Source organism: Salmo salar, chromosome ssa11 (assembly GCF_905237065.1).
Source record: "Salmo salar chromosome ssa11, Ssal_v3.1, whole genome shotgun sequence".
NCBI lineage: Eukaryota > Metazoa > Chordata > Actinopteri > Salmoniformes > Salmonidae > Salmo > Salmo salar.
Genome location: NC_059452.1, coordinates 46,423,848 through 46,438,847, shown reverse-complemented (window position 1 = coordinate 46,438,847; position 15,000 = coordinate 46,423,848). Strand labels below are relative to the sequence as shown.

Below are 15,000 nucleotides of genomic sequence, written 5' to 3'. Positions count from 1 at the left end.
GGAGGGATGGGTAGAAGGATGGAGGGATGGGTAGACTGATGGAGGGATGGGTAGACTGATGGAGGGATGGGTAGAGGAATGGGTAGAGGGATGGAGGGATGGGTAGACTGATGGAGGGATGGGTAGACTGATGGAGGGATGGGTAGAGGGACGGGTAGAGGCATTGAGGAATGGGTAGACTGATGGAGGGATGGGTAGACTGATGGAGGGATGGGTAGAGGGACGGGTAGAGGCATGGAGGGATGGGTAGACTGATGGAGGGATGGGTAGAGGGATGGAGGGATGGGTAGACTGATGGAGGGATGGGTAGAGGCATGGAAGGATGGGTAGAGGGATGGTAGAGGCATGGAAGGATGGGTAGAGGGATAGAAGTATGGGTAGACTGATGGAGGGATGGGTAGAGGCATGGAGGGATGGGTAGAGGGATGGGTAGAGGGATGGGTAGAGGGATGGGTAGACTGATGGAGGGATGGGTAGAGGGATGGAGGGATGGGTAGACTGATGGAGGGATGGGTAGAGGCATGGAAGGATGGGTAGAGGGATGGTAGAGGCATGGAAGGATGGGTAGAGGGATAGAAGTATGGGTAGACTGATGGAGGGATGGGTAGAGGCATGGAGGGATGGGTAGAGGGATGGGTAGAGGGATGGGTAGAGGGATGGGTAGAGGGGTAGAGGGATGGGTAGAGGGGTGGGTAGAGGGATAGGTAGAGGGATGGGTAGAGGGATAGGTAGAGGGATGGGTAGAGGGATGGGTAGAGGGATGGGTAGATTGATGGGTAGAGGGATAGGTAGAGGGATGGGTAGAGGGATGGGTAGAGGGATGTGTAGAGGGATGGGTAGAGGGATAGTTAGAGGGATGGGTAGAGGGATGGGTAGAGGGATGGGTAGAGGGATAGGTAGAGAGATAGGTAGAGGGATGGGTAGAGGGATAGGTAGAGGGATGGGTAGAGGGATGGGTAGAGGGATGGGTAGAGGGATAGGTAGAGGGATAAGTAGAGGGATGGGTAGAGGGATGGGTAGAGGGATGGGTAGAGGGATGGGTAGAGGGATGGTAGAGGGATAGGTAGAGGGATGGGTAGAGGGATGGGTAGAGGGATGGGTAGAGGGATAGGTAGAGGGATAAGTAGAGGGATGGGTAGAGGGATGGGTAGAGGGATGGGTAGAGGGATGGTAGAGGGATAGGTAGAGGGATGGGTAGAGGGATGGGTAGAGGGATGGTAGAGGGATAGGTAGAGGGATGGGTAGAGGGATGGGTAGAGGGATGGGTAGAGAGATTGAGGGATGGTAGAGAGAGGGAGGGAGACTGATGGAGACCCTTCTGCTAACTCTCTTTTGGAGGAGAGCAGTAAGCTACAGGTTAGAGAGAATTCATCACTGTTTGTCTCCTCTCTCTTTCTTGTCAATACAACCAAAGTGAGTTTTTAGTTTTTTACATGAACAGTTTTAAAATGCTTTACAGTAACCCGGCCTCAAACAGCAAACAAAAGCACAGTAGAAAGGAACACATCCCTAGAAAGACAAAACCTTGAGAGGAGATAGTTCTATGTTTGTTCCCAGAGAGCTGCAGAATGACAGTACTCAGACAGACCATTCATAATGACAGTACTCAGACAGACCATTCATAATGACAGTACTCAGACAGACCATTCATAATGACAGTACTCAGACAGACCATTCATAAAGACAGTACTCAGACAGACCATTCATAATGACAGTACTCAGACAGACCATTCATAATGACAGTACTCAGACAGACCATTCATAATGACAGTACTCAGACAGACCATTCATAAAGACAGTACTCAGAAACTCAGAGAGCTCTTTCACAGACGAGGCAGTGATCTTCTGCTGTATTTTGTTTCTGCTGTCTGCCACTGGAAAACCTTGATGGCTTCTCACAGCGGGACAACAACAAAAAACATGTTCATGTTAATTCATTTGAAATGTCACACCTAAGCACAGTGCATTTCACCAGAGGAGGCAGTATTTACCTTTAAAACAGCTTTGTTATCCAATCCAAAAATTCCTCTTTCTTCCTCCACAATGTTATCGTCCTGTACCCATCTAGCCCTACTAGATCTCTCTTCAGGCATTATCTTTGGGCAGCCCCTCATCACTCAGGACCCCAGCGTGTTTATGAAATCCAGAGGAGAGAAGAGAACCATCCTGTCAGTTATTCCAGGCATGAATCAGCCCTGGGGTCACGGCTTCACCTCAGTCTGTGGTTATACTGCAGCCATTCCCCGTTGTGATTCTAAACAGTCCAGAGATGACCCAATCCTGATCCTTCCTCTGACATCCATCCCTGTCCCCCCCATACAGCAGTCCTAATGGTAGAGAGGGACAGGGAATCGCACGCACGCACGCACCAGTGTGGAGCAGGGACCCTGTGACATACCATGCAGTCCCAATAGCACACAGCACTGTGCAGGACAGGGAGCTCCTCTCTCCTACTCTCTCCTACCTCTCATTTTCACCTCTGTCCTCTCCACTCATCTCCACCTCCTCTTCTATCCTCTCATCCCCATCCATTAGTCATTCTGCAGATAATACTCTTTCTAATGATCCTAAACCTCCTTCACCCTCAAATGCTGTGACTTTGACATCAGAGCCACCAGCCTCATCAGAGCAGCCATGATTCTCATTCATTACTGTGGCTCTGACTAAAACCCTGCAGAGTCTCATGATGATGCAATGGACATTATTATTATCATTATTATTAATGTTATTATTATTGTTGTTATTATTATGGTTATTATTATTGTTAGTGTCTTATTATTATTATTATTATTGTTATTTACGTCATTTAGCAGAAGCTCTCATCCAAAGCAACTTACAGTAGTGAATGCATACATTTGAATTAATTTCATACATTTTTTTTATATTTTTTTTCCGTACTGGCCCCCTGTGGGAATCGAACACACAACCCTGGCGTTGCAAACACCATTGCAAACACCATGCTCTACCAACTGAGCTACAGGGAGGCTCAATTCCAACAATAATACTAATTATTAGTGTTAGTATTATCATGATGATGCAATGGACAGACTGACGGCTCACACTCAGACTCATGGCCATCTATTGTTATTATTATTATTATTATTATTATTGTTTTATTATTGTTATTATTATTGTTATTGCTATTATTATTATTATTATTATTGTTTTATTATTATTGTTGTTATTGTTACTATTATTGTTATTGCTATTATTATTATTATTATTATTATTATTATTATTAGTATTGATATTATTATTATTGTTAGTCTTAATAATATTATTGATAGTATTATTATTGTTATTACTGTTATAGTTGTTAATAGTATTATCGTCAGTAGTATTATTGTAAGTATTATTGGTGTTAGTATTGGTATTAGTGTTGGTATTATCATTGTTAGTATTGTTATTATTGTTAGTGTTTTTATTGTTAGTATTATTATTGTTATTGTTATTATTGTTAGTATTATTATTGTTATTATTGTAAGTGTTATTATTGTTAGTATTATTATTGTTATTATTGTTATTATTATTTTTGTTGTTAGTATTATTATTGTTATTATTATTATTGTTAGTAGCATTATTGTCAGTATTATTATTATTGTTATTATTGTTAGTATTATTATTGTTATTATTGTTAGTGTTATTATAGTTAGTGTTATTATTGTTATTATTGTTAGTATTATTATTGTTATTATTGTTAGTGTTATTATAGTTATTATTGTTCGTGTTATTATTGTTTGTGTTATTATTGTTGATATTATTATTGTTACTATTATTATTGTTATTATTATTGTTGTTGTTATTAGAGTTGTCCTTGGTTAATGAAATGACAAAACATTACTAATTGGTGTGTGGGGTGAATTGGGAAAATGGTTGAAGCTGTGCAGCTGGAGGGATGTGTGGTGGATACTGTAAATAATCAACAACGTAGCTCTCACAACTCATTTTGCACCCATCACAAGGTGAAATATTTAGGCTCTATGTGGAAGTCCACAAAGAACTGAGACTGCAGCCAATGCTATGGTAGATCATATCGAAAACCACAAGCATCACAATAATCATGTACATTACTTGATATTCTAAAACATATTTAGTAATTACATTGAAGAGAAATTAATGGATCAGCAGAACAGCCAAATCAAATACTACTCCAAATTGCATAATTCATTTGTTAAGTATTTACATTTTTTTGGCATAAACATTCGTCCTTTGATATCATGAATGTATCGATCTTCTCTCTGTGAAGTTTCTAGAAAGTAGTGAAACTAGTCTCGATGTTCTGACTCTGTAATGTCCCCCTCGAGCGCTGAATTAAGAAGCAACTTCCATATTCATCAGATTTCCTTATTGCTCATAGTCCACTTTCTCAGCTACAGATGGTTCATTAGTGGATTCAATTCAAACCATCTTTATTCATGTAAATATGAAGATAAGTTATATGACAATGTGTGTACGTTGTCATTAGAGCACAACTTTATCTAGACTGTAGAGAGTAATACTGTCTAACTCACCAGTCCATCCACAGGACTGTAGAGAGTACTACTGTCTAACTCACCAGTCCATCCACAGGACTGTAGAGAGTACTACTGTCTAACTCACCAGTCCATCCACAGGACTGTAGAGAGTACTACTGTCTAACTCACCAGTCCATCCACAGGACTGTAGAGAGTACTACTGTCTAACTCACCAGTCCATCCACAGGACTGTAGAGAGTACTACTGTCTAACTCATCAGTCCATCCAGCCAGACAGTCACCTCTCACAGGACTGTAGAGAGTACTACTGTCTAACTCACCAGTCCATCCACAGGACTGTAGAGAGTACTACTGTCTAACTCATCAGTCCATCCAGCCAGACAGTCACCTCTCACAGGACTGTAGAGAGTACTACTGTCTAACTCACCAGTCCATCCAGCCAGACAGTCACCTCTCACAGGACTGTAGAGAGTACTACTGTCTAACTCACCAGTCCATCCAGCCAGACAGCGACAGTCGCCTCTCACAGGGTCACAGCCATCGGCATGGATACAGTCACACTGCTCTCGACACTGTTCTCCATACGTGCCCTCCTGAAAACAGCAACGTTAACATTACACCAAAATAAACTTTCCATTCATATACTGTATATAAGCTTATATGTTTCAGGTAGACCTCTCTCGCTCTCTCTCGCTCTCTGTCTCTGTCTCTCTCTGTCTCTCTCTCTTCCCCTCTCTATCTCTCTCTCTCTCTCTTTATCTCTCTCTGTCTCTTTCTTCCTCTCTCTCTCTCTCTTTCTCTCTCTGACAGATTTATTATCTCTGCTAGACACATTGTCTAGAGGAATACCTCTCACTTTACCCTGCCTTCATGTACATATCTACCTCAAATACCTCATTATTATCTATCCTGATGCCTAGTCAATTTACCCTGCCTTCATGTACATATCTACCTCAAATACCTCATTATTATCTATCCTGATGCATAGTCACTTTACCCTGCTGCAATGCACATATCTACCTCAAATACCTCATTATTATCTATCCTGATGCCTAGTCACTTTACCCTGCCTTCATGTACATATCTACCTCAAATACCTCATTATTATCTATCCTGATGCCTAGTCACTTTACCCTGCTGCAATGCACATATCTACCTCAAATACCTCATTATTATCTATCTTGATGCCTAGTCACTTTACCCTGCCTTCATGTACATATCTACCTCAAATACCTCGTACCTTTGCACATTGATCTGGTTGGTACTAGTACTCCGTGTATACACAGTGCATTCGGGAAAGTATTCAGACCCCTTCACTTTTTCCACATTTTGTTATGTTATAGCCTTATTCTAAAATTAATGAAATTACATTTATTTCCTCATCAATCTACACACAATACCCCATAATGACAAAGTGAAAACAGGTTTATAGACATTTTTGCAAAAAAAATTAAAATCAGATACCTTATTTACATAAGTATTCAGACCCTTTGCTATGAGACTTCTAATTGAGCTCAGGTGCATCCTGTTTCCATTGATCATCCTGGAGTTGTTTCTACAACTTGATTGGAGTCCACCTGTGGTAAATTCAATTGATTGGACATGATTTGGAAAGGCACACACCTGACTATATAAGATCCCACAGTTACATTTACATTACATTTAAGTCATTTAGCAGACGCTCTTATCCAGAGCGACTTACAAATTGGTGCATTCACCTTATGATATCCAGTGGAACAACCACTTTACAATAGTGCATCTAAATCTTTTAAGGGGGGGGGTTAGAAGGATTACTTTATCCTATCCCAGGTATTCCTTAAAGAGGTGGGGTTTCAGGTGTCTCCGGAAGGTGGTGATTGACTCCGCTGTCCTGGCGTCGTGAGGGAGCTTGTTCCACCATTGGGGTGCCAGAGCAGCGAACAGTTTTGACTGGGCTGAGCGGGAACTGTGCTTCCTCAGAGGTAGGGGGGCCAGCAGGCCAGAGGTGGATGAACGCAGTGCCCTTGTTTGGGTGTAGGGCCTGATCAGAGCCTGAAGGTATGGAGGTGCCGTTCCCCTCACAGCTCCGTAGGCAAGCACCATGGTCTTATAGCGGATGCGAGCTTCAACTGGAAGCCAGTGGAGAGAGCGGAGGAGCGGGGTGACATGAGAGAACTTGGGAAGGTTGAACACCAGACGGGCTGCGGCGTTCTGGATGAGTTGTAGGGGTTTAATGGCACAGGCAGGGAGCCCAGCCAACAGCGAGTTGCAGTAATCCAGACGGGAGATAACAAGTGCCTGGATTAGGACCTGCGCCACTTCCTGTGTGAGGCAGGGTCGCACTCTGCGAATGTTGTAGAGCATGAACCTACAGGATCGGGTCACCGCCTTGATGTTAGTGGAGAACGACAGGGTGTTGTCCAGGATCACGCCAAGGTTCTTAGCACTCTGGGAGGAGGACACAAGGGAGTTGTCAACCGTGATGGCGAGATCATGGAACGGGCAGTCCTTCCCCGGGAGGAAGAGCAGCTCCGTCTTGCCGAGGTTCAGCTTGAGGTGGTGATCCGTCATCCACACTGATATGTCTGACAGACATGCAGAGATGCGATTCGCCGCCTGGTTATCAGAAGGGGGAAAGGAGAAGATTAATTGTGTGTCGTCTGCATAGCAATGATAGGAGAGACCATGTGAGGATATGACAGAGCCAAGTGACTTGGTGTATAGCGAGAATAGGAGAGGGCCTAGAACAGAGCCCTGGGGGACACCAGTGGTGAGAGCGAGTGGTGCGGAGACAGATTCTCGCCACGCCACCTGGTAGGAGCGACCTGTCAGGTAGGACGCAATCCAAGCGTGGGAAGTTGACAGTGCATGTCAGAGCAAAAACCAAGCCGAGGTCAAAGGAATTGTCCGTAGAGCTCAGAGACAGGATTGTGTTGAGGCACAGATCCGAGGAAGGGTACCAAAACATTTCTGCAGCATTGAAGGTCCCCAAGAACACAGAGGCCTCCATCATTCTTAAATGGAAGAAGTTTGGAACCACCAAGACTCTTCCTAGAGCTGACCGCCTGGCCAAACTGAGCAATCGGGGGAGAAGGGACTTGGTCAGGGAGGTGACCAAGAACATGATGGTCACTCTGACAGAGCTCCAGAGTTCCTCTGTGGAGATGGGAGAACCTTCCAGAAGGACAACCATCTCTGCTGCACTTAACCAATCAGACCTTTATGGTAGAGTGGTCAGATGGAAGCCACTCTTCAGTAAAAGGCACATGACAGCCCGCTTGAACTTTGCCAAAAGGCACCTAAAGACTCTCAGAACATGAGAAACAAGATTCTCTGGTCTGATGAAACCAAGATTGAACTCTTTAGCCTGAATGCCAAGCATCACGTCTGGAGGAAACCTGGCACCATCCCTACGATGAACCATGGTGGCGGATGTTTTTCAGCGGCAAGGACTGGGAGACTAGTCAGGATCAAGGCAAAGATGAACAGAGCAAAGTACAGAGAGATGCTTGATGACAACCTGCTCCAGAGTGCTCAGAACCTCAGACTGGGGGTGAAGGTTCACCTTCCAACAGGACAACGACCCTAAGTAAACAGCCAAGACAATGCAGGAGTGGCTTCGGACAAGTCTCTGAATGTCCTTGAGTGCTCCAGGCAGAGCCCGGACTTGAACCCGATCGAACATCTCTGGAGAGACCTGAAAACAGCTGTGCAGCAACGCTTCCCATCCAAACTGACAGAGCTTGAGAGGATCTGCAAAGAAGAATGGGAGAAACTCCCCAAATACAGCTGTGCCAAGCTTGTAGCGTCATACCCAAGAAGACTTAAGAGAAGATTTGTTTTTTATTTTTCATAAATTTGCAAAAATGTATAACAACCTGCTTTTGCTTTGTCATTATGCGGTATTGTGTGTAGATTGATTAGGGAGGAAACAATTTAATCCATTTTAGAATAAGTCTGGAACGTAACAAAATGTGGAAAAAGTCAAGGGGTCTGAATACTTTCCAAATACACTGTAGCTCCCCATTGATCTGGTACTGATACTCCTTGTATATCGAATCAAATCAAATTGTATTAGTTACATGCGTCGAATACAACAGGTGTATGTCATGTCCTGACCAGTAAAGGGGTTATTTGTTATTGTAGTTTGGTCAGGACGTGGCAGGGGGGTGTTTGTTTTATGTGGTTCGGGGTTTGTTGGGATATGTGTTTATGTAGAGGGGTGTTTGTTTAGAGTATACCGGGGTTTTTGGTTATGTTCTATGTTTTGTATTTCTATGCTCTGTCTATGTTGTGTATTTCTTTGTGTTGGCCTAGTATGGCTCTCAATCAGGAACAGCTGTACATCGTTGTTGTTGATTGGGAGTCATACTTAGGTAGCCCTGTTTTCACCTGTCCTTTGTGGGAAGTTGTTTTTGCACTGCTGTGTGTGTAGCCTGCATTACTGTTTGTTCGTTTTCTTGTTTTCTTCTAGTGTTCTAATAAAAGTTAATATGAGCACTCAACCCGCTGCGCCTTGGTCCACTATATACGACGTCCGTTACAGTGTAGACCTTACAGTGAAATGCTTACTTACGAGCCCCTAACCAACAATGCAGTTTAAAAAAATCTGGATAAAAATAAGAAATAAAAGTAACAAGTAATTAAAGAGCAACAGTAAAATAACAATAACGAGACTATATACAGAGGGTACAGAGTCAATGTGCGGGGGCACCGGTTAGTTGAGGTAGTATGTACATGTAGGTAGAATTATTAAAGTGATTATGCATAGATGATAACAACAGACAGTAGCAGAGGTGTAAAGGGGGGGGGGGGCAATGCAAATAGTCTGGGTGGCCAGTTGATTACCTGTTCAGGAGTCTTATGGCTTGGGGGTAGAAGCTGTTTAGAAGCCTCTTGGACCTAGACTTGGCGCTCCAGTACCGCTTGCCATGCGGTAGCAGAGAGAACATTCTATGACTAGGGTGGCTGGAGTCTTTGACAATTTTTAGGGCCTTCCTCTGACACCGCCTGGTATAAAGGTCCTGGATGTCAGGAAGGTTGGCCCCAGTGATCTACTGGGCCGTTCACACTACCCTCTGTAGTGCCTTGCGGTCGGAGGCCCGAGCAGTTGCCATACCAGGCAGTGATGCAACCAGCCAGGATGCTCTTGATGGTGCATATGTAGAACCTTTTGAGGATCTGAGGACCCATGCCAAATCTTTTCATTCTCCTGAGGGGGAATAGGTATTGTCGTACCCTCTTCACGACTGTCTTGGTGTGCTTGGACCATATTAGTTTGTTGGTGATGTGGACACCAAGGAACTTGAAGCTCTCAACCTGCTCCCCTACAGCCCCGTCGATGAGAATAGGAGCGTGCTCGGTCCTCCTTTTCCTGTAGTCCACAATCATCTCCTTTGTCTTGATCACATTGAGGGAGAGGTTGTTGTCCTGGCACCACACTGCCAGGTCTCTGACCTCCTCCCTATAGGTTGTCTCATCATTGTCGGTGATCAGGCCTACCACTGTTGTGTCATCGGCAAACTTAATGATGGTGTTGGAGTCGTGCCTGGCCGTACAGTAATGAGTGAACAGGGAGTACAGGAGGGGACTGAGCATGCACCCCTGAGGGGCCCCATGTTGAGGATCAGCGTGGCGGATGTGTTGTTACCTACCCTTACCACCTGTGGGTGGCCCGTCAAGAAGTCCAGGATCCAGTTGCAGAGGGAGGTGTTTAGTCCCAGGGTCCTTAGCTTATTGATGAGCTTTGAGGGCACTATGGCGTTGAACACTGTAGTCAATGAATAGCATTCTCACATAGGTGTTCCTTTTGTCCAGGTGGGAAAGGGCAGTGTGGAGTGTAATAGAAATTGCATCATCTGTGGATCTGTTGGTGCGGTATGCAAATTGGAGTGGGTCTAGGGTTTCTGGGATAATGGTGTTGATGTGAGCCATGACCAGCCTTTCAAAGCACTTCATGGCTACAGACGTTGGTAGTCATTTAGGCAGGTTACTTTAGTGTTCTTAGGCACAGGGACTATGGTGGTCTGCTTAAAACATGTTGGTATTACAGACTCGGACAGGAAGAGGTTGAAAATGTCAGTGAAGACACTTGCCAGTTGGTCAGCGTATGCTTGCAGTACACGTCCTGGTAATCCGTCTGGCCCTGCGGCCTTGTGAATGTTGACCTGTTTAAAGGTCTTACATTGGCTGCAGAGAGCGTGATCACACAGTCTTCCAGAACTTCTGTTGCTCTCATGCATGTTTCAGTGTTATTTGCCTCGAATCGTGCATAGAAGTAGTTTAGCTCGTCTGGTATGCTCATGTGACTGGGCAGCTCTCAGCTTTGCTTCCCTTTGTAGTAGCCTGTAATGGTTTGCAAGCCCTGCCACATCCGACGAGCGTCAGAGCTGGTGTAGTACGATTCGAACTTAGTCCTGTATTGACGCTTTGCCTGTTTGGGCATAATGGGAGTTCTTATAACCTTAGAGTCCCACACCTTGAAAGCGGCAGCACTAGCCTTTAGCTCAGTGCGGATGTTGCCTGTAATCCATGGCTTCTGGTTGGGGTATGTACATACGGCCTCTGTGGGGACGACGTCATAGATGCACTCTGTGGCTAGAATGGCGCCGGAGGAGATGGCCGCCGTTTTACGGTCTCCTAACCAATTGTGCTGTTATGTGTTTTTTTTCGCGATATTTGTAAATTATTTTGTACATAATGTTTCTGCAACCGTATCTTACGGCAGAAAAGAGCTTCTAGATATCAGGACAGCGATCACTCACCTCGGATTAGATGAAGATTTTTTCAACAACAACAACAGCAGCAAGCAGGACTTACACGATACGCTACTGCTACTCTCTGTTCATCATATATGCATAGTCACTTTAACCATACCCACATGTACATACTACCTCAATAAGCCTGACTAACCGGTGTCTGTATATAGCCTTGCTACTCTTATTTTCAAATGTCTTTTTACTGTTGTTTTATTTATTTCTTTACTTACTTTCTTTACTTAATTTCCGGACTATTAAGCGCACCTGAATATAAGCCGCATCCACTGAATTTAAAAAAAAATATTATTTTGAACATAAATAAGCCGCACATGTCTATAAGCCGCAGGTGCCTACCGGTACATTGAAACAAATTAACTTTACACAGGCTTTAACGAAACACGGCTTGTAACAAAAATAAATAGTCTTTAACGAAACACGGCTTGTAACAAAAATAAATAGGCTTTAACAAAACACGGCTTGTAACAAAAATAAATAGGCTTTAACGAAACACGGCTTGTAACAAAAATAAATAGGCTTTAACGAAACACGGCTTGTAACAAAAAATAAAACATTTGCAGTAAGCTTTAGTTGTCTTTTTGCACTGAGTCAATTCCTCACGCTGCTGTTTCCAACGTCTTATCATTGACTCATTAAGACCAAGCTCCCGTGCAGCAGCTCTATTTCCTTTTCCAACAGCCAGATCAATCGCCTTCAACTTGAAAGCTGCATCATATGCATTTCTCCGTGTCTTTGCCATGATGAGGGTGACAAAATGACTACCGTAATCAGAATGATGGGAAGTTTGAGAGCGCTCGATTTAATCTAAACAGTAAACAAAAAGTTGTTTGACCTTAACCCGTTCGGCAATTACATTGGTCTAATGAAAGCTTCATGCCGTCAAAAAACTGAGCACGTCACAGAATGCGTTTTTTGGGAGAAAAAATAATTGAAAGCGGGAAAAATCCATATATTAGCCGCGTCATTGTTTAAGCCTGGGGAAAAAGTTGCGGCTTATAGTCCGGAATTTACGGTACCTACACACACACACACACACACACACACACACACACACACACACACACACACACACACACACACACACACACACACACACACACACACACACACACACACACACACATACTTTTTTTCCACACTATTGGTTAGAGCCTGTAAGTAAGCATTTCACTGTAAGGTCTACACCTGTTGTATTCGGCGCACGTGACAAATAAACTTTGATTTGATTTGATTTGACTTATTGATGAAGCCAATGACTGATGTGGTGTACTCCTCAATGCCATCGGAGGAATCCTGGAACATATTCCAGTCTGTGCTGCAAAACAGTCCTGTAGTTTAGCATCTGCTTCATCTGACCACTTTTTTTTATTGATCTAGTCGCTGGTACTTCCTGCTTTAGTTTTTGCTTGTAAGCAGGAATCAGGAAGATAGAATTATGGTCAGATTTTCCAAATGGAGGGCGAGGGAGAGCTTTGTACGCATCTCTGTGTGTTGAGTGAAGGTGGTCCAGAGTGTCTTCCCCTCTGGTTGCACATTTAACATGCTGATAGAAATGAGGTAAAACAGATTTAAGTTTCCCTGCATTAAAGTCCCCGGCCACTAGGAGCGCTGCCTCTGGGTGAGCGTTTTCTTGTTTGCTTATGGCGGAATACAGCTCATTCAATGCTGTATTAGTGCCAACCTCTGACTGTGGTGGTATGTAAACAGCTAAGAAAAATAGCTCTAGTCTTGATTATTTTATTATATTCCTCGAGTTACTATATTCTGTACCGTTGGGAAGGGCTCGTAAGCAAGCATTTCACAGTAAAGTCTACACCAGTTTTATTCGGCGCATGTGACAAATATAATGTGATTTGTTTGATCTCTCTCTCTCTCTCTCTCTCTCTCTCTCTCTCTCTCTCTCTCTCTCTCTCTCTCTCTCACTCACTCACGGGACAGGTTGTGTCACAGTACTCGTCCATCCAGCCGGGAGCGCAGGTACAGGTTCCATTGCCCGGGTCACAGGCCGCCCCGTTGGCACACAGACACGTCTGATTACAGTTCAGACCCCAGGTATCACTGGAGCATGAGATGGTACAATCCACACCCTGCCATCCTGGAGAGTACAGGAGGAGTGGGAGGAAGGGTGGCAAGAGGAGAGGGGAAAGAGGGTAGAAGGAGAGAATGAGGAAGAGGAGAGGATTTACCTCATAATATGGTTTACCTCATAATATGGTTCAATCAAACCAAACGTCAACAATCTTTTTCCCTTGTCATGGCATTGTCGCCACAAATTAGCCTGCCATGTTAAATGTCAGAATTGTAGCAGATAAATCCAACAACTGTGCTGAGTGACTGTATGAATGAGCTCTTGAGCACCTTGCAGTGTTGATCTGCTCAACCAAAACCCCTGTTCAACCAAAACCCCTATTCAACCAAAACCCCTGCTCAACCAAAACCCAACCAAAACCCCTGCTCAACCAAAACCCTGATTCAACCAAAACCCCTGCTCAACCAAAACCCCTGTTCAACCAAAACCCCTGCTCAACCAAAACCCAACCAAAACCCCTGCTCAACCAAAATCCCTGTTCAACCAAAACCCCTGTTCAACCAAAACCCCTGTTCAACCCAAACCCCTGCTCAACCAAAACCCTGATTCAACCAAAACCCCTGCTCAACCAAAACCCCTATTCAACCAAAACCCCTGCTCAACCAAAACCCCTATTCAACCAAAACCCCTGCTCAACCAAAACCCAACGAAAACCCCTGCTCAACCAAAACCCCTTTTCAACCAAAACCCCTGTTCAACCAAAACCCCTGCTCAACCAAAACCCAACCAAAACCCAACCAAAACCCCTGTTCAACCAAAACCCCTGCTCAACCAAAACCCCTGTTCAACCAAAACCCCTGCTCAACCAAAACCCCTGTTCAACCAAAATCCTTGTTCAACCAAAACCCCTGTTCAACCAAAACCCCTGTTCAACCAAAACCCCTGCTCAACCAAAACCCCTGCTCAACCAAAACCCAACCAAAACCCCTGTTCAACCAAAACCCCTGCTCAACCAAAACCCAACCAAAACCCCTGTTCAACCAAAACCCCTGCTCAACCAAAACCCCTATTCAAACAAAACCCCTGCTCAACCAAAACCCCTATTCAAACAAAACCCCTGCTCAACCAAAACCCCTGCTCAACCAAAACCCCTATTCAACCAAAACCCCTGCTCAACCAAAACCCAACCAAAACCCCTGTTCAACCAAAACCCCTGCTCAACCAAAACCCCTATTCAAACAAAACCCCTGCTCAACCAAAACCCCTATTCAACCAAAACCCCTGCTCAACCAAAACCCCTATTCAACCAAAACCCCTGCTCAACCAAAACCCAACCAAAACCCCTGCTCAACCAAAACCCCTGTTCAACCAAAACCCCTGTTCAACAAAAAACCCCTGCTCAACCAAAACCCAACCAAAACACCTGCTCAACCAAAACCCCTGCTCAACCAAAACCCCTGTTCAACCCAAACCCCTGCTCAACCAAAACCCTGATTCAACCAAAACCCCTGCTCAACCAAAACCCCTATTCAACCAAAACCCCTGCTCAACCAAAACCCCTATTCAACCAAAACCCCTGCTCAACCAAAACCCAACCAAAACCCCTGTTCAACCAAAACCCCTGCTCAACCAAAACCCCTGTTCAACCATAATCCCTGTTCAACCAAAACCCCTGTTCAACCAAAACCCCTGCTCAACCAAAATCCCTTTTCAACCAAAACCCCTGTTCAACCAAAACCCCT

At 44.3% G+C, this 15,000-nt stretch overlaps 1 protein-coding gene across 1 annotated transcript in view; it reads right to left on the bottom strand.

The window, feature by feature from the left end:
- LOC106592139 (multiple epidermal growth factor-like domains protein 11) overlaps positions 1–15,000 on the bottom strand; it is a 199,887-nt gene that overhangs the window by 28,813 nt on the left and 156,074 nt on the right. Inside the window, exons 7-8 of the mRNA XM_045688869.1 lie at positions 13,161–13,324; positions 4,965–5,067 (exon numbers count right to left, since the gene is read on the bottom strand). Of these exons, the coding sequence (XP_045544825.1) occupies positions 4,965–5,067; positions 13,161–13,324 (267 nt within the window). The remainder of the gene's footprint in view (positions 1–4,964; positions 5,068–13,160; positions 13,325–15,000) is intronic.